General features: G+C 40.0%; 1 protein-coding gene across 3 annotated transcripts; it reads right to left on the reverse strand.

The window, feature by feature from the left end:
- Positions 1-8,919: 8,919 nt before the first annotated feature.
- On the reverse strand, positions 8,920-18,421 carry LOC125534806 (uncharacterized). Of its 3 annotated transcripts, none has more exons than XM_087539471.1 (24): positions 18,177-18,421; positions 15,744-15,967; positions 15,518-15,623; positions 14,429-14,530; positions 14,285-14,344; positions 14,080-14,158; positions 13,736-13,886; positions 13,524-13,647; positions 13,232-13,409; positions 13,089-13,117; positions 12,542-12,690; positions 12,359-12,461; positions 12,144-12,239; positions 12,006-12,061; positions 11,783-11,906; positions 11,501-11,563; positions 11,355-11,414; positions 11,083-11,244; positions 10,253-10,323; positions 10,073-10,166; positions 9,775-9,908; positions 9,604-9,687; positions 9,393-9,527; positions 8,920-9,273 (listed from the first exon to the last, which is right to left on the reverse strand). In XM_087539471.1, exons 1-24 carry the CDS (start codon positions 18,366-18,368, stop codon positions 9,222-9,224), a joined length of 2,628 nt encoding a protein of 875 aa, XP_087395597.1. In that variant the 5' UTR covers positions 18,369-18,421; the 3' UTR covers positions 8,920-9,221. The 3 variants fall into 3 exon arrangements, with proteins under 3 accessions (XP_087395597.1, XP_087395596.1, XP_087395595.1); XM_087539469.1 differs by having other exon boundaries at positions 8,921-9,273; positions 9,393-9,498; XM_087539470.1 differs by lacking the exons at positions 10,073-10,166; positions 10,253-10,323 and having other exon boundaries at positions 9,393-9,498.

Raw genomic sequence — 18,421 nt, forward strand, 5'->3', positions numbered from 1 at the left:
TTATGGCATTGAGGATTCCCTTGTCCGTCCAATTATTGTAAAAGAATGAAATTGCGTCTTCCTCGCGGCAGTCCATTATCCTGTTCTTGATCAGGAGAATCTGGCCCAGTAATGGTGTACTGTTTCTTCGGGCTCTTGTCTAATTTGGGATAGATCGCGTATGTTTGGGTGGGTGGGTGGAATTGAATCCGAATCCTCACCCAATCTGAGGCTCAGTGGCCAAGGAGTTCCCGAACTCGAAAGTTTGGATTCTTGGATGTTTTTCGGTAAATCTAGCCCGCTGCCTGATTCTGGGTTCAGGTTTTGAGTGACATCCTCCCCTCCGCGGGTATCCGGCTTGGAGGGATCGGGAATCCGGACGTAGCTAGTCCTTAAGATGGAGGAAGGGTTGCCGCATTGTTCTTCCACCACTGCAACGTGATGGGTGACCTGGGGAGAGTTAATTTCTCTCAGATCGGGTTTAGGCCCAATCTGATCATAGTCTGTAGCGACTCCCAGGGCGGCGATGCGATCCAAGAGCTCGCTCAGGGAAGAGAGCTCCATTGGATCTAACTACTCGGCGAGTTCTGAGTTGACGTGAAGATTTCTTTTGATGACCCGAGAAGTCATCGTCGGCGCAGCGGCCGAACAGGCGGTCATAAGAAAACCACCTAGCTGGAGAGTTTGGCCGATAGCCAGAGCTCCCTCAGCGATAGTGCCATCTTTAAAGACGGGACGAGACATCCTTCCTGGTGGCGACGGCACAGCAGAACTCTCAATGAAAGCACCAATGTCGGTGTCAAAACCGGCGGATCTCGGGTTGGGGGTCCCGAACTATGCGTCTAGGCCGGATGGTGACAGGAGGCAAGGAACACGAAGTTTTACCCAGGTTCGGGCCCTCTTGATGGAGGTAAAACCCTACGTCCTGCTTGATTAATATTGATGATATGGGTGTTATAAGAGTAGATCTACCACGAGATCAGAGAGGCTAAACCCTAGAAGCTAGCCTATGGTATGATTGCATGTTGTGGTTGTTGTCCTATGGACTAAAACCCTTCGGTTTATATAGACACCGGAGAGGGTTAGGGTTACACAAGGTTGGTTACAAAGGAGGAGATATCCATATACGTATTGCCTAGCTTGCCTTCCACGCCAAGTAGAGTCCCATCCGGACACGAGACGAAGTCTTCAATCTTGTATCTTCATAGTCTAACAGTCCGGCCAATGGAGATAGTACGGCTATCCGGAGACCCCCTAATCCAGGACTCCCTCACTACCCAAGCGGTATTTAGATTTAACACTTTAAAAGAACATAAGATCCTTAAGGAAAAGGTTGATAATTTCTCTTACAATCTAATGTTTATCCAAAAATCTGTTGTGGAGCTAGTGTCGTATAGCCCTAGGTTATAACTGTAACGTGATGAATATCATCCAAAAAGTCACCGATCCAATGCCTACAAATTTATCCTATATTGTTTCTGCTAAGTTACGACTTCTATCACTTTTAGTGTTACTATTGCTGTCATCACTACTATCAAAACCATCAAACTACTTTGCTACTGATCACTTTGCTGCAGATAATTAATCTCCAAGTGTGGTTGAATTGACAACTTAGCTGCTAATACCTTCAAATATTCTTTGGCTCCCCTTATGTCGAATCTATAAATTTGGGTTGAATACTCTACCCTCGAAAACTGTTGCGATCCCCTATACTTGTGGGTTATCAGCTGTATAGGATGTCCGGATTGGCCATGAGGGACGTCATAGTCCGGCTATGGCCAACTGAACCCGTCCCAAGCAGCTATTTTGGCCTAGTGCAGCAACTCATTGACGCGCTGCCCCGAATTGACATGGTCAAGCGGTCGTCATGTATAGAAGGTGCGCGGCTGGCCTTTGCCCGTGTCAAGATGCATTGGGCGAAAATGAAGGCCGCTGTCATGGCAGTTGAGGGTCCGCCCGGAGGCAAGGACCACCGCAAGACGGAGTGCTATTTTGAAGATGTCCTAGAGGGTGCCCGCTTGATAGAGGGCCAGTGCTCGAAGAACATCATGTTCGAGTGAATGTATCCGAACTGCCCAGACGTTGTATAAACCAAGGCTTTGTAATATATTTATGTTGTTTATCTTGAAGTGTTTTTCCTTCTAAGCGGCCGTTTTTATTCCTGAGAGTTTGCGAGTCATTGGCTTTAGCCCCCACGTAGATACTACGGGGGTGTTCGGGATAGCACATAACCACACCTGACCCAACGTCTTGGTCCGTGAAGGAGGGTCGTCGAGGGGTCGAGGGGTCGAGAGGGGGACGTCGATCAACCCCCTCTTGCTCCACCAACTCTCGAGGACACCCAATCCCTAGAAAAAAACGTTGTCGGTATCCTACCCCCTCCCGCCCCTACCCAACAAACTCTCTCGAGATTTATAAGAGATTTATCAACAATGCCCCCATTATGGATGTGCATAATTAAGTTGATCCATATTTTTTCTGATCTCATCTATGCTTCTACATGTGCACGTTCTCTTGTGTCAAAGTATTGAAGAAATCCATGGTTTCATAATTAGCCAGGAGTAACATGCGCATGATGGTATGAAGCTCTCCAAAATTGTTTTGGAACGGATTCCTGATAGGATAATTCGCTTTTTGGTACGAAGTTCAGCAAATGCCTTCCAAATAGCGATATTTGAAAGGCTCTTGTTGAATTTCGTACCAAAAAGCGAATTATCCCTTGTCGGTCCAGACGTCGGACATTCATGAGGGAGGCGGTCCGGCCCAAACCCTAGAAGCGTTGCCGCGTGGCCACCCCAAACCCTAGAAGCGCCGAGGCCACCCCAAACCCTAGAAGCGTTGCCACAAGGCCACCCCAAACCCTAGAAGCGTCGAGACCAACCCAAACCCTAGAAGCGTTGCCGAGGCCACCCCAAACCCTAGAAGCGTTGTCGAGGCCACCCCAAACCATAGAAGCGTCGAGGCCACTAATTAATATTCCTTGTTGTGATTAGCTAGCTAGGTCTATGTTTGCCACTAATATATCCATCTGTCATGTTTGTATATTAATTGCCATGTTGTAATATTTGCAGAAACTATGGAGCACTGAGACATGGAAATAGAACAGTTTTGGGGGGACATAATCCTCGGCGGAGGTGATGTCTTGTCGTATCTCAACGGCAGGCTCTGGTGATCGAACAATGGAGAAGCAAGAACATGATCATGATGGCTCCGGTGACCGAATGCCGGTGGAAGAAGGAGACCGTGATGATGGCTCCGGTGACCGAATGGAGGAGGGAGCTGTTGCAAAGTCCGGCGAGGTATCTATCTATCTATAGCTCTATACCTATACTAATTCTAGACTTCCTAGAAATTCTCACGTTAATTAGAATTTACGAGCCGTTAATCTGGTGGGACCGAGTTATTATGGTGTAGATTATATTATATTATATATATATATATATATATATATATATATACCTATACTAATTCTAGACTTCCTAGAAATTCTCACGTTAATTAGAATTTACGAGCCGTTAATCTGGTGGGACCGAGTTATTATGGTGTAGATTAAACCATATAATCGTGGGCTGAATGTTTACTCAATTCGGCTGAAAAGATTGCCCAGAAGACTCATCATGGTTGTAGATGTAGAGTCCTTAGCTTTCACGGCTGTAGGATTAGAAACCAAGGAGAGATATATACGCTTAACAAAAGAAGCGAAAAGAGATAAGCCTCAGAATCCTTTCACGGTTATGAAACAGAAACCACCTCCCCTAATATACAGCTAACTCCATCGTCTCTTCCTCTCACAGCTAAAAAAAACAACAACTCAATCTTTCTGCATGAACACTCTACGGTCCCTATCCATCCTCGGTTGCGAGCTGCGACTATACAGCCTCCCATGCGGGACTGCATGCTCGCCTCTCCCAAACTGACCTAGCGCGGCTACATGACATCGGTGCCGGAGGCTGTAAGGCGGAGGCCACTAGATCGATTCCTTTCTAGACTAGGTAGCTTTACAACAGTTTGGAAAAACATGCACGTAGTACAACCTGGGCTAATTGATTTCCTCGATCAATTTGGCCGATACTCTTCCCTAGCAGCAAAACACGCCAGTGCAGACGTGCGGGACGAATAGATGGCGGGCTGCGCGCCGGCATTGGCCAGGGGTGCCCGGTGGGAAAAGACGCCGGCCTTGGCCTGAGGCATTCTCGAGCTGCAAGTAGCCAACAAAATTCAAGGTACGGTTTTTATTTCTCAAGGTTTATTGCTTTATGTTGGCTCAGGCCCTGATCACACGACGGCAACGTCGCACATCGCTCCTCGACGAGTACTTTCCGCTGGCTGAACCGTATGTACTCTGCCTATAGACTACTTTCTTGCTAGAAATGCAGGTGCACAAACCAGGCTTGATCAATAATGCCGGAAGATAAGTACGTATAAGGAAGCACAGAGAGATGGAGGTGGATTGATTCTGGAGCACACCTGAGCTAGCTTGCACAGCCTTGGTGCTGATCGGAGTAGCACCGGCCGAAGCCACAAAACTCAGCGCGTAACACAATACGACGAGAAAATACGAGGTCACGCGTGTGCGTGTTGATTTATGGCCACATGTACGTGTCGTGCGTGTTGATTTCTTTCTATAGATCAGGTACAGTTGATTACAGAGGAGCCATCGTACATGTATACATAGATCATATTTCTACCTATTAACTTGACCGACTCGACCAAGGCAAGAATCCTTGCCAGATAAGCTGGTCTAATCATAGTTAGGTAACACTTTATGTCGTCTCCATTGTCATGTCTAATTTGCTAACTGTGTGTATGAGATATATACCTATAATATGATACTAAACGAATTAGATACACTTACAGGAATGATGTGGTTCTGTTGTAATCTATTTGTAGTGTCAAGATTTCTTTTAGATGCTTTTTAAGTAGTATTCCATCATTAGATATTAGAACATATTTGGTTTCTTTTGCAGTGCTTAATTTCTCCGTCGTACAAAGAGCAGAAAGCGAACACATTTTTTATATCGTACCTAATATAACCTCAATGAAGTGTTTCTTGACTTTGTACCTTATCTACATTATTTTTTTGAACAGATAGAAATCAAACTCGGCAAACTATGTCACATGTCCATGTGTTAGGTTTCGGATACTATAAGTTTGAACAGAAGCATCAACCCAATAATCCGGTGCTTAATCTTTTTTTATTACCGAACAATTTGAGGGCATTCTAATTATAGATTTTTTTAGGGAGGAATTGCAGGTTTTCATGTCATCTCTATTTGGGTAAAGGGGGAAGAATACTACATGTAAAATCTTCGAATATGAGGTTGATCTATTCTGCTTCAAGAATTAGTCATTTCTTATAATTAGTTGATCCGATAATACAATTATATAATATAGTCTTTTAAATACAGTATCTATTATTAACTGAATTTGACCAGCTTGCTTCGTTGTATGTAATTTTGAGAGTGTTGAAGGCAAGGCTAGCATTGGAGATTTTGATTTCGCGTAAATGTAGTTGTTCTCTGCATGATTTGTACTTCTAAAAGAAATTCTATGGTAGAATATTCACACTTACATGCTTATTTCTTAATTATATTTTTGTTTCCAAAAAGTAAAGGACTGTTTGCACATTACTCCATGAACACGCATTTCCATTGTGGTTGTTTTTTAATACAAGTAGTATAGATTTAGCATCTTGGCTGAAATATATTTCTATTTCAAATAATTAGATTTTGGGTCACTTTGATAATCAAATATATCATACAAATCTACAAGTTTTTTATTTTATCAAATTTCTACAATTATATTTCTCTGTACATGTTTGATTCAACATCGAGTCAATAACCATCTCAACTATTAGTAAGACCAAAGGGATTAGCCTACCTTTGGAATTGTGGATTGTCATGATCCCATTTACCGAATAACATTTTGTGTTTTTTAGTATTTTTCGACATACTCCTTTCATACTGTGGTTGTTAAGTTTTCACAGCTGATTATAAAATAGCCATCTCACAACACAATATAGCAGAAGTGAACACGATAATTCTTGAAAGTTTTCTACATCAATTTTATCACATGATTTTCAAGGATTAAAAGAATATTATTTATACATGCTATATATCGCATAATTTTGAGTAAAATTGATTTTTTATTCATATTGCATGTTCCCAAAAAAGGCAAGTACAATAAATGTTTTCCATGAACTTTTACTAAGGTTATGTATAATGCTAGCCCGTACATCTGCATGGGTTGACGACTAGTATTTACTAATTGAAAGCACCATCCGAGCTTCCACGTTAATCCTAGGAATTAATAACTAAGAGCCGTTAGATATAGTTTAAGGAGAAAAACGTTTCCAGCCTATCTCCACATCCAAGTGTACTTAAAAATACATCTCCGTCTGCTTCTTCCTCCTGGAGTCCCAGAACAAATCTCATATCCGTGTGTTTTACCTTGAGACCTACCCAGCGCATCTCCTATTGTGCATTGCTTCCCCCGAATTGGGTCTCAATCTACACGTTCCCCGTCCTCCCATCCCCCGATCTTCCACATCGCTGCTCCGCCGGGAGCGTCTCCAGCCTCAAAATCGAGAAGACGCAGTTTTAGTCATGCCACTAGCGCCATCGTCATCAACGGTCCTGTCCCCGGATGCTTTCCACGACGCTGCTCCACCGAGAGTGTCACCTCCAACCTAGGGTTTGAGAAGCTGCAATTTTGGTCATAGCAGCAGAGCCATGGTCCATGTACATCTCATCTAATATACGCAGCAGTACTAACTCCTATGATTCTTTCAATCCGGATTAGGCATCCTCCGTTTCCTCTATGCTGCTTAAGGCGATCTGACTTTTTCGTAGGCGAACGGATTCAGCCGCCATGGTTCTCTCCTGAGGTTCCTCGAGCGCACAACCTCAGGTTTGCCCTCACCAGGCCTCTCTTTCCCTTGCCATACAACATCAGGAACAACCATGGACGGACAAACTATGTACCTGAAACTGAAAGGAAATATTGATTTTTCCTTGGATTAATGTCCTGACGCCGTTCAGTTAGACCAATCTGGGTCGTGATTTGTCCTGGGCAAGAGAGTTCAGACCACTGCTTTTCGTTTCGTGGCTTTCATATCACAAGAGCTTGCAGGGAAGGAGCAGGTGGTGAAGTGGAGATGCCGAATTTAATGCAGTTTAGTTGTAGTTTCTGAATCCAGAGAAAATGTTTCTTTAATACAATGAGAATTGGATGCTGGGCATATCGTACTGGTGTTAGAGCAAAGGGATTGTTTACGCTTTATAAACATCACACAAATTTTTCTTTTTTCTCTTCGTATAAATGCTTGCAGTTTTCATATGCTTTTTTTAACTGCTTTAATGTGTTTAGAATCTTGCATCGTTACTGTTGTTACAGCTTGAACGTCATATCAAAATTACAAACAGAATTGTTAAGACCAAGGATTAATTCTTTTTGTTATTTTTCTAAACAGGTTCCAAAACTACTATTTGGAAGCAATTTTCCGAGGAACATTAATCCTGAGAACTCTCCTCCAGAAGGACAACATCCACCCGAGCATCCTACATGCTATTTCTATAGTAGTTCGATGAAGCGGCAGCAGAGAAGACACCGTTTGGGACTGGCAAGCAAGTAATCCTACAACCAGGAATTTGCTTTTGTTTTCTCCAGCTGCAAAAACCTTACTTCATCTCTAATAGTCAGGGAGTATTATTTCGCTGTTTCTGAAGCTTCAGATCGGAAAAGTAATGTTTACTTTTTGTGTATTTTGCTGCATAGAAAAGGTTGTGGAGGACATGTACGTAGGTATGAAATCTATACAAACATGATTTCTTAATGAAACCCCGGTACTTGGGAAATGAGTGTGGCTGTTTCTTAGACGTTGGGTTATAAATGACTTTTGGCATTGTTGTAGATTTTGCATCATATGCCACGTTGTGATAGATAATACGTGATCAATGAATTACTCATAGACTTCTCCGTTCAAAAAATAAACTGATGGATAGACCTGTATTCCTTCACCCCTTCCATTTTGAAGCCATCAAAATTTGTCGTTTCAAGGCAGACTTGGTCAATATGAGGAGAACCTAAGCAGGGACGACACTAGGGTCAGAGTAGACGAATTGGTTTCGGACTGCAGAATTGCTTATCTATTTCTATATGGAGTTTACAAGTTTGACAGAATTGGTTTTCTAGTCATCCAACTCCTATAGAAAATACACACACATGCATTACATAGACGTGTGCTTCAAGTTATGAAGATAAAGTAACACTTCAGGTTGAGAAATCTGTTTTGTTTTTTCAATATCCGTCCTAAGATTATAGATGCCGTGCTTTTGGACTTTTAGTGATCTCTTATCGTATAATGTAAATTCTATCTGAATTTATTAAACTATCGCTGACAACATGTCTGGAGAAAATATGTACGAGTAGTGGGACATGGAAAAGCTAGCAAATATTTTTGCTTTATACTGATTTATTTGCATGATTGTAGAGGTACATATAGAACGCTCTAATGAACAAAGGTACACATGACACATGTATATTTAGATGACACATTATTGCACCTTTTTCTACTTGAAAGTGTTATAAGCCAGTATCCAAGATGCCGCTTGCTTCCGGTTACAATTCTACAACACAAGGAGTAATTTATTTATTATGTCTACTACACATTATCATCAAAAAAAAATGATGGTGTTGATATGGTGCAGGCTTTCATGTTTTCATGGAGTCTACTTTAAGCTAGAGTTAATCAGTCGATACCCTTCAAATATTGAATCACCGGCTTACTAAAGAAATATAATTTAGTCCCAACCTAATAATAGTCTACATAAATGGTTTGTTATTTTCAATAAAATGGTTAGTTACAATACAGAGTAGTTTTTGACAAATAAATATGTTTTCAATAATTTACATTTATGTGTTATGTGAAATATCTAGCCCGTGCGGCCGCACGGGTTGACGACTAGTTTTGGAAATAACTGAAATTTTGGGAAAAAAAGATACTTGAGCACATGTTTATGCATCATCTGCAAGTTTATTACTTGCACACACGAAATGGGCCACTGCATAAGAATACACTGCAGCCCGTACAAACCAAACATTGAACCATTAAAACAACACAGATAAAAGCACTTTTAAGCCGTCGGGAGCCCAGATGGGGCTAACAAACATTGGAAGAACTGACTTATTGAGATAAGCGCTAGATAAACATAGCCTGGCAGCTGTGCGAAGAGGATCAAGGATCAGTTCTCAAGCCAGGGCCAGCTTATTGTTGCCCGGACGAGAAAACACAACCTGCATGCAGTAGATACACATAGGGAGTGCGACATCCCGGTGAATACATAGAGTAAAAAGTATGAAGTCATATACTTATAAGCACATATATATACACAGAATATAATAGGTCCACACACCTGGTAATCTCCAAGTGTCCTTGTTCTGAATCCGGCTGCACAGTATATGAAGTAGTACTCCCATACACGGATGAACTTGTCATCAAAGCCCAGTGCCAAAATTTCACTGCAAAGGGACAGAAATTAGGAGTGATACCACGACAACACTATGCATGTGTATATGTACTTTGTGGCGAATTTACAAGGTTACTGGATGCATAGTGGTAATTACTCTTTGTTGGCCATTAGGTTGTCCCTCCAGCTCCTCAGAGTCAGGTAATACTGGTCACCATTAATATTTTCGAGGTGCTCTATGCTGCACTCAATGTGCATCTAGTGTCAGTCGAGATTGATCCACCATTAGTATCGAATTAAGCATCGACCCGACTGATGTTAAACATACCAGAGTCTAGCAGAGGCGGACACAGATGTTATCCGGGATAAAGAAGGAAGTGAACCCCCAGGGAAGATGTATTCTTTTATGAAGCCTGGGCTTCTAATGTATTCCTCGTAGAGTTCGTCCGGCATGGTGATGGACTGAATGGACCCATAAGTGTACATATGGAGATGAAAATTAGTTCAAGAGTGAATAAAGTTAAGGTATGTTGGCAATTAGACCCAACAACCTCCTCATAGAGGCAGATATTTTCAGTGAATTTTTTAGCATTAGTGCTGTTAAACAATTAAGATTAGCATCGGACCTGTAGGACAAAAATGCCATCTTGAGCCAAGTGAGACTCGCAGCAGGTAAAAAATGCGTCCAAGTATTCATGGCCAACATGTTCGATCATCTCGCTGATTTACAGAAGAGGGATACGTAATTTGCTACCACCCACACATACATGGGCATATATACGAGATCATATTTGTACTATTCTTACCAGCTTATGATTCTGTCATATTTGCGAGCTGGTATCTGACGATAGTCGCACAGCAGGAAAGTTATATGATCCTGAGAATTAGTGGGAAAAAATAGTAGAGTTGTCAGGTAAAATTTGAGCGTTCTGCTGTATAATGTCCAACTCACATATCTAGCAGGCCCAAAACTACAACAAAAGTTGTCTTGATTAGGCAATGCTCTGTTGGATAGAAGTTCAAGACAAAAGGGAGTAAATTTAATCTGATTCTATCAAAATATTAGTGCAATTACATTTGTAAAAATAAACCGGGTTAAAGGGGGATGTTCCCTCCCTTAACTGCATGCTGTTTAGGACTTTAGGTAGAAGTGGTGCGGAGGCTGCACCTCAAACATGGCTTTTGGGAGCTCACGGGCGAGTGCTATAGCTAACTGAGCACCGCTCCGTTCTCAATGATATTTGCATGTTATACGAGGAAAAGGAAAGAGGAGGGTAAAATATAAACTTTAAATGTATGCATTTGTTTTCTTTTTTATATATCTCACGTTTTGGATCGAGATTCATTTTGCCATTTCCTCCCAAAATGTTCCTATGGTTATTTTCACTGACCAATATTAAAACATGGAACTGTACCTTTTGAAATACATGAAAATGCTTCTTGACTAATCTCAAACATCGATACCTTTTCTGAAAAGATATGAATTTAATGAACTATAGTACTTCAAATATAAATTTGTTAATACGCTACATCGAAAGGATTCTTGATCTTCCTCTGTTCAGACTCCATGCAGCTAGAGCCCACAACAGGTAACAAACTGGATACCGTGTAACAGCAGGAGTATCACATGACTAACCTCTAAGCCAGCTTCCTTAACTTTTCCGTGAGCAAATTTAAGCTGCTCCTCAGACAAAGTTATTCCAGTGTATTTGCAGCCAGTTTGCTTGACCACTTGTATTGCTAAGCCGCCCCAGCCGCTGCCGATCTCAAGGACATGATGATCCCTCTCAACTTTAGCCTTTTATTAAATGCAAGTTACAAGATTGAATCACCATCAGACCAGGGAAACAACTTCTAACTAACTGGCAATTACCTTGTCAATTATCTCGAGAGGTATGATTGTATTACCTTGTAAATTAGAAGGTTCAGTTTACGTATCTGGGATTCTTCTAAGCATTCGTCCTCCCTCTACAAAATTAATTGTAGCCCTAATATTAACAAAATTACTGAACTTTGTTTCTAAACTGCAGCACCAAACCATAAGATTGACAAACCTTGAAAATTCCACAAGAATATGTCATCGTTTTGTCCAGAAAAAGCGAGAAGAAATCATTACTCTGAATGCAAATATACGACAGGAAATGAATTGTTAGTACTGAGTTACGGCAATGCATGGTGGATCACAGAAATATATACATAAATGGTTTGGTACAGACTACAGACATATAGAGTTGACTATTCAAAAAAATCAATAGCATCTGCAGTAACTACCAATTGGACCGAAGAAACTGGTTACACTAGTGTAATGAAAAAAAGGAAGAAACACATGTACTGACCAGATCATAGTGTTGTGAGATGTTTCGACGAGTTTGTGTTACAGAGTTCTTCCTTGAGGTGTGGCGCAGAAAATATTTAGCAGATGCCAGCCCAGCGGTAAGAAGCATAGGTGTCCACCAACCCCTGCCAACAATATATAGTTATATACATGATTAGTTACTGCTTATTATAGGTCTTCACTTCAATCAATCGAGCATAGTAGAGAACCGAAGGTTTTGATACCTTTTGCTGACAATGCTGCTACTGCTCTTGGGTGCACCTCTGTTGGTAATGAAAATCTGTAGAGAAATGAATCACAGACTTAATCTGAGAAAAAAAAAGAGGGGAAATAGCCCAATCTGAACTATGATATAATTTTACCAGGAAAAGATTCAGAAGACCTTCTTTCTTATCATCAAAAGAGCACCAGCCGTTAATGTAGGCATCTGCCAAACCAAGGTCAGATTCTGTTGCAATCTGAGATATGCCAACCATCAGCAGCATAAACACAACTAATCCAAATGAGAAGATCGTATCTAGCAACTGGAGTGGAATACAATAGCTAGCGATCCAAAAATGCATGTGTACGCACAGACCTTCCAATAGAACATTGGGTCATGAACTCGCAGGACTGATTTTACATGGTGTTTGCCAGTAGCATTTCCAAATCTAAGCATGCTGCCTCCGTCTTCGAGCAATCTGAAAGATAACTATAAAGGTAAGAAATCAAGATAATTAGATGCGGCATAACTAGCATACGGCTTGACGTAAGAACTGACATCAAGTTACCGATGGATATTGATCGGTTAAGAAATCTTGCTACCAGAAGACGTGCCCCAGCCTCGGTCCACGATGGGACCATCTGCTTTGTGTTCACCAGAAGGTCGGCTTTCTTTCCAAGCACACCCTGAGCTGCTGCTTTGCCAGCCTGCACCGATGGGACATGTCCCAATCAAACAGACCTTCATAACTATTCCATGAAAAACTCCGGCTAATAATGCAAGTGACACTAAAATGTACATGACGTATTAGTAGACCCAGCCACTAGCGGAGTAGTTTGGTCGTTAAGCTGATTATTAATGCTAACGAAAGGTTGGATTAATGACTTTACCAATAAGGTAGACTGAGGTACCATTACATATGTTTGAAATAAGTTTATATGAGCTTAGGAGGTCATCAACTTGGCATATACATTAGCGTTATGCAATACTGCAATCGGAAAAATTAACTAGTGAAGATCTAATCCAAGCCTCTGCTTCTGTCCCTCTCATCCCTCGGACAGGTGATTTCAAAAGGTGCAGAAAGACCAGGTACGCATGAAAATACCTTGAGTCCGTATTCGTGGAAACCATGACCTGTTATTCAAGGCAGACGAGACAATTAAGAACTAGTTTTCTTTAGCTCATTTCAACCCTAAATGGCAATAGTTTTAGAACAAATGCCTTCTTATTTATAAACTAAGAAGTTACCTTGATATGCCCCACAGAACCATATTCCTCTCTTCCCCTGGATCTGATCAAGCTCAATAGATGCCTTCACAGAAGCCACAGACGGAACAGGATGTCTCACACACCATTTAAGTAGTACATGATCCGGAACACGAGGTGGATTGATCGTCACAAGGAAAGTCTTAGCAGATTCAATGTTCTAGAAGGCCAGATAAAGCAAATATACCAAAATTAGTAACCCATCTATGTATATGCCACCATTTAAATTTATGTATTATAAATTTATCATGCATATGAAAATCATAGCATGCACCTGAATCAGGTTTAGCCAGTAGGTAACAAACATATCCCTGCTTGTTTCCCCCAGAAAGTTCCAGGCGCTCCATCCAGATAAATTTTGTGGCATCAAACTTTTATCGCAGTGGAGGTATGCATCACTGTAACATAAATTTTTCCATCAGTCAATAGATATATCAGATCACACTAGGATCTATTATTCATCAACTAATGAAAGGCATGCATTACCTGCAGACATACTGAAAAGCACCAAGAATTCTCAATTCCTCATGTGTAGCTTCAGCACCTAGTACTTTCAGAGCAGCTGGTGCATGAATCCCAAGTATGACCTTGTCATAAATTTCTTCTGAACCATCTTCCTCTTGGACTCTATAACCACCTGCGAGCAATGGAACAACGTGTCCTCAAGTGCGGCCATAATAAGATGAAAAATCATTTGTGTAGGCAAGTATGAACATAAAAGGTGCTCAAAGTACAAAACCAAATTACAGACGGAATGGCACTACTTAAGAACCAAACAGCCTGTAATTTGTTCAATCGCCATCCAGATGAAATAAAAAAAAAACATGTACCTCCGTCATCACATGAAACAGATTTGACTGTACAGCTGGTCTTAATTCGACAAGCCATGCGTTCCAGTTCCGCTCTTGCCTGGGAGTGCGCAATGGTTGCATTCTTCGGTCAGCAATACTAAAGTTTTTAATAATATCATGTTCGAATGATCTATTCCAACTATATAACAATGCTAACTTTGTTTGGGCTGAAGGGCCAACATACCTTGTCTACAAATGACTGCAAACAACCCCTGACAATGAAGGACTCAGGGTGCCCAAACAACTGAACAAAATAAAATAATTAGCCTTCAAATGCACAACCATGACAGCAATGTTAAAGTAACATATGTGTCAGAACAAAGTTCACCTGAAAAAGGTCATGGTTTCGAAAAAATGACAGCACAGAGACAGCAGAGAACCCCAGAACTCCTTGTGATGGACAGCACCAAACAGATGTGCATATAGGAATCTGCAGAACACACACACACACACACACACATTAGACACCTAGCCAAAATTGATTAAATTGCAAGCAAGTACATGTTCATAAATCAGAAAACCTTTTGTTATTCCATAGTAATTTGTCCAAAACAAAAATCTGGAGTGGGTTCTATGGACTGGTTGGCTGTAGACTAATTTGTCCAAAACAACCTTCTTATTGACTTCCAAACCTTTTGTTATTTCATAGTAACAAAGGTAGTTTCATCCCGCAGGTCAAATATTCCATTTGTTCTCTTAATAAAATTGGTTTTCTAGTTTATCGAAATGTAAAATCTAAGTTTATAATAGTAAAAATTAAAAAGGAAATGCACTCTTTTAAAAAAATATTCATAGAAAATATTGGGTTCAGATCTAAATAACAAGCCTAATTTTTTTCTCATATGCATTAATTAATTAAGTTATATTTTCTCACGAAATCAACATTCAAGTCGATATTTCTAGAAATACTTTTTCTTTCCGGGGGAGATAGATTTATTTTTGGTGGAAAACCCCGGTAGGTAAATAAAGAGTCTAAGTAGGAGTGACACATTTGAGTTCCTATGTGAATATTTCAACGTTATTTGTAACTATTTATGTTCATGTCTTAGTTTATTCATACTAGATTTGTTTTTTCTCTGTTTCAAATTAACCTGCTGACCTCCTAAATAGCAAATATTAAAATTTATAAAGCTTTGGCAATCTAAATATTGTAAACATAGCGCATGGGCAGTCTATAATATCTACTATTCTATGAAAATATATTAGTTTGATGTTTTTCGTAAAAATGATGATATAAAAAGTAATTTCAGCTGCATAATGTGATTATACTCCTTTCTAGCTTGGAATGACAAGAATAATAATAGATTTGGAAGTCAATAATAAGGTTGAATCTAAACATTTTAAGTCAAAATTAGGGGAAAATCCATAAATAATTGCTAGTTAAATAAAAAGGAAGTAAGTTGGTTCGAAATAGTACAAGATAAGCTTCTTGGAAGAGGTGTGAATATTCATGCGACTGAACAAATCGCCCCAAAGTTTCATTTTGATCAAGATCAAGGTTACTTTCATAATAATCCAGGTACCTTCAATTCCAAAGCAGACAATAAATTAATCAATCACTGCACATAACATGTCACAAAAAGATGTACAGTAAGTTGTTAACTTTGGGTCAATCAAGATAACCAGTTGACTGGGTTGCTTACCCGAGCACGTCAGTCTTGAACTTAAGTATCTCATGGATCATGCACCAAAAGCTGGGCTGTAAAGCATTGCTCTTTTGTGCCAAAAGGCTTGAGATACCATTGCTAGTGCTCCAGTAGCATTGGCTTCCATTATCCAATTTTGTGCTCACCGAGAAGGGTATCTCCGTTCTTTCAATCTCCAACCCGAGAAACTCTAACAATTGCATCATGTTGGGGCATGTTGCCTGGTTCAATGCATAATATAACACTATACAAGTTTAACACATGTTGCCAAAAGAGATTTTGTGTTCATTAAGAGGTTAGACATTCTGTTATGAGTCATAGTAGTTAAGATGATAGGCATACCTAAATATCATTATATAGGTACAAATGTTAAAGAAGTGAAACTCCATTTCCAACATAAACATTAGCTTATGTAAACAAAATACAATCATTTTTCCCTTTATTTGTTTATGTATTTACTTTCTTTTTTCTTCTTGTACTGTGCACATTTTACATTTTTTGTTATTCATATATACATGCATGGACAACTATTTTCAAAAACATGAACCCTCTTTTCAAAAACATGACTCTATTTTACAGTACATAAAAACGTATAAATTTTTATACATCAGATGAACATTTCAAATTAAACATACGAATATTTTTTACTTTTTCATTATATAAATATTTCTCAATAGCTAAGCCAATTTAGAAAATATTTCTAAAATTTTTAACTGAAAAATAAAGATATCAAAATGGTTTTAAATGTGAACATTTCATGTTATTACTTTAAATTTATATTGAGGTGCATGCAATTTTTCTTTCCTTTTTGTAATACTCCCTTCATTCCATAATGTAGTGCTTACCGATTTAAAAAAAAACTTTGCAACTTTGATCAATTTTACAGAGAAAATATTTCATATCTACAGTACCATATATATAAAATATGAAACTACATCTTATGATTACTCTAATGATGTATGTTTGACATTCTATATGTAAATCGTTTTCTCAACAAACTTGGTCAAAATTTATGATGTTTGATTTAAAAAAAAATCTATATGCACTACATTATGAAATGAAGGGAGTATATGGATATTTTCCATTAGTTAAACTAATTTTGACAATATTTTGAATTCAGTTGGTTGAATGTTTTCCAGTACTTTGACTCCTAAGATTAGGATCAATAAAAATTCTCTAAAAATGCTATGAAATCCTTCGAGTCAAAGGAGCCTTATCCTTAATAGTATAATAGACGTGCCTTTCCTAGGTAGGAACGGTAACATGGTATTTGACAAAATAAGAGTATATGAAGTTGTGGGGTCCTATGTGGGGTCCTATGTATTTACTGGTTGTGGGGTCCTATGTATTTACTGGTTGTGGGCTATATATGAAATAGAGTATATGAAGTTACTTCAACTAGATGATATAATTAGGCGCAAAAAAAGTAGATGATCTAACTAGAGTACTTCTATTTATCTATCTGGACATACTCTAGGGAGTAGTTTTATTTTTTTGATAAAAGGCGCTTTTATTAACCCAAAATGTAGCATCAAGCGGATACATAACATGATGAGCAACACCGCGCCTCTTCACAACTAAGATGCACATAGCCAAAGACCAACGGTCTGACAAAAGAAAAATAGAAAACGACATATCAGCAGCAGGAAAGTCATATATGACCGACACTATGCCTATCTCGAAGGAGGCGGTGGACTGATCCAGAGGTTATGCTGCCATCCATGTTGGGTAAAAACCTCCATGACCACCATCTCCAACCGCATACATATCGCTTTGAACGATGGTCTATACTCCGTTCAATGTAGAATACACCACGTATGAAGCCAGTACATACAGTGGAGAATAACCTCGAAAGGAGAAGCGTTTTTGCTACTACAAATCAAATCATTTCTACCCAGCCAAAGCGACCATAACAAGACATACGCTCCCACCCTTATCGGCGTTGTGAACCTATTTAGAATACCGTCCAATCAATGACCAAAATTGTTGGCAACACTTGTTAGCGGATACAATTTAGACGTTATTTGAATGACTGGCCACATAGAACACGTAAACTAGCACTGGAAAAAGAGGTATTTTATTTTCTTGTTGTGAGTACAAAAACTACATTTCTTGCTAACGGGCCAATTGCTACGGGCGAGGTTATCATTGGTTAGCACAACTCCCTCCGAAGATACCACATGCATATTTTAGTTTTTGATGGAATCTTTTATTTCCAAATTTTATTGTCATTATCCACTGGAATCTGTGAATGTTGACTGTCAAGGCCCAGATGTATTGAGATTCCAGTGAAATTTAACCTGTCCTTGTATCAGGTTGATTGAATCTAATCGGGGTAAAAGATTTTGCCATGACACAAGACGGGGATCCCTAAATTATTGAATAGGATGAGCGAATCATTGATAAAATGCAGGATGAAAGACTACCGACCTGCTTGAAGACCATGGGGCAAAGGTCCAGGTGGACAAGGCCGGCGCCGTCCTCGACGGCCACGGTCCTCCTGGCACACCCGCCAAGCCAGTCTTCCTTCTCATACACTGTCACGCGAGCGCCGCCGCTCGCCGCGAGCTCCTGCGCCGCTGCCAGCCCGCTCACTCCGGCTCCCACCACCGCAACTCTCATCTCGCTAGCTCTTCCGCTAGGTGGTCACATGGGCCGGTTTTTGATCCTATCAC

This window comes from Triticum urartu, chromosome 2A (genome assembly GCF_056163025.1).
Source record: "Triticum urartu cultivar PI428250 chromosome 2A, HENAU_Tu73, whole genome shotgun sequence".
NCBI classification, from domain to species: domain Eukaryota; kingdom Viridiplantae; phylum Streptophyta; class Magnoliopsida; order Poales; family Poaceae; genus Triticum; species Triticum urartu.

Bases quoted from the DNA above. Each gene is read 5' to 3' on its own strand.
- LOC125534806 (XM_087539471.1), bottom strand. From the start codon at position 18,368: ATGAGAGTTGCGGTGGTGGGAGCCGGAGTGAGCGGGCTGGCAGCGGCG. The intron at 12,062-12,143 runs GTAAAATTATAT...ATTTCTCTACAG, and splicing joins GTCTTCTGAATCTTTTCCTG to ATTTTCATTACCAACAGAGG. The intron at 11,245-11,354 runs GTAATACAATCA...ATTTAATAAAAG, and splicing joins TGAACCTTCTAATTTACAAG to GCTAAAGTTGAGAGGGATCA.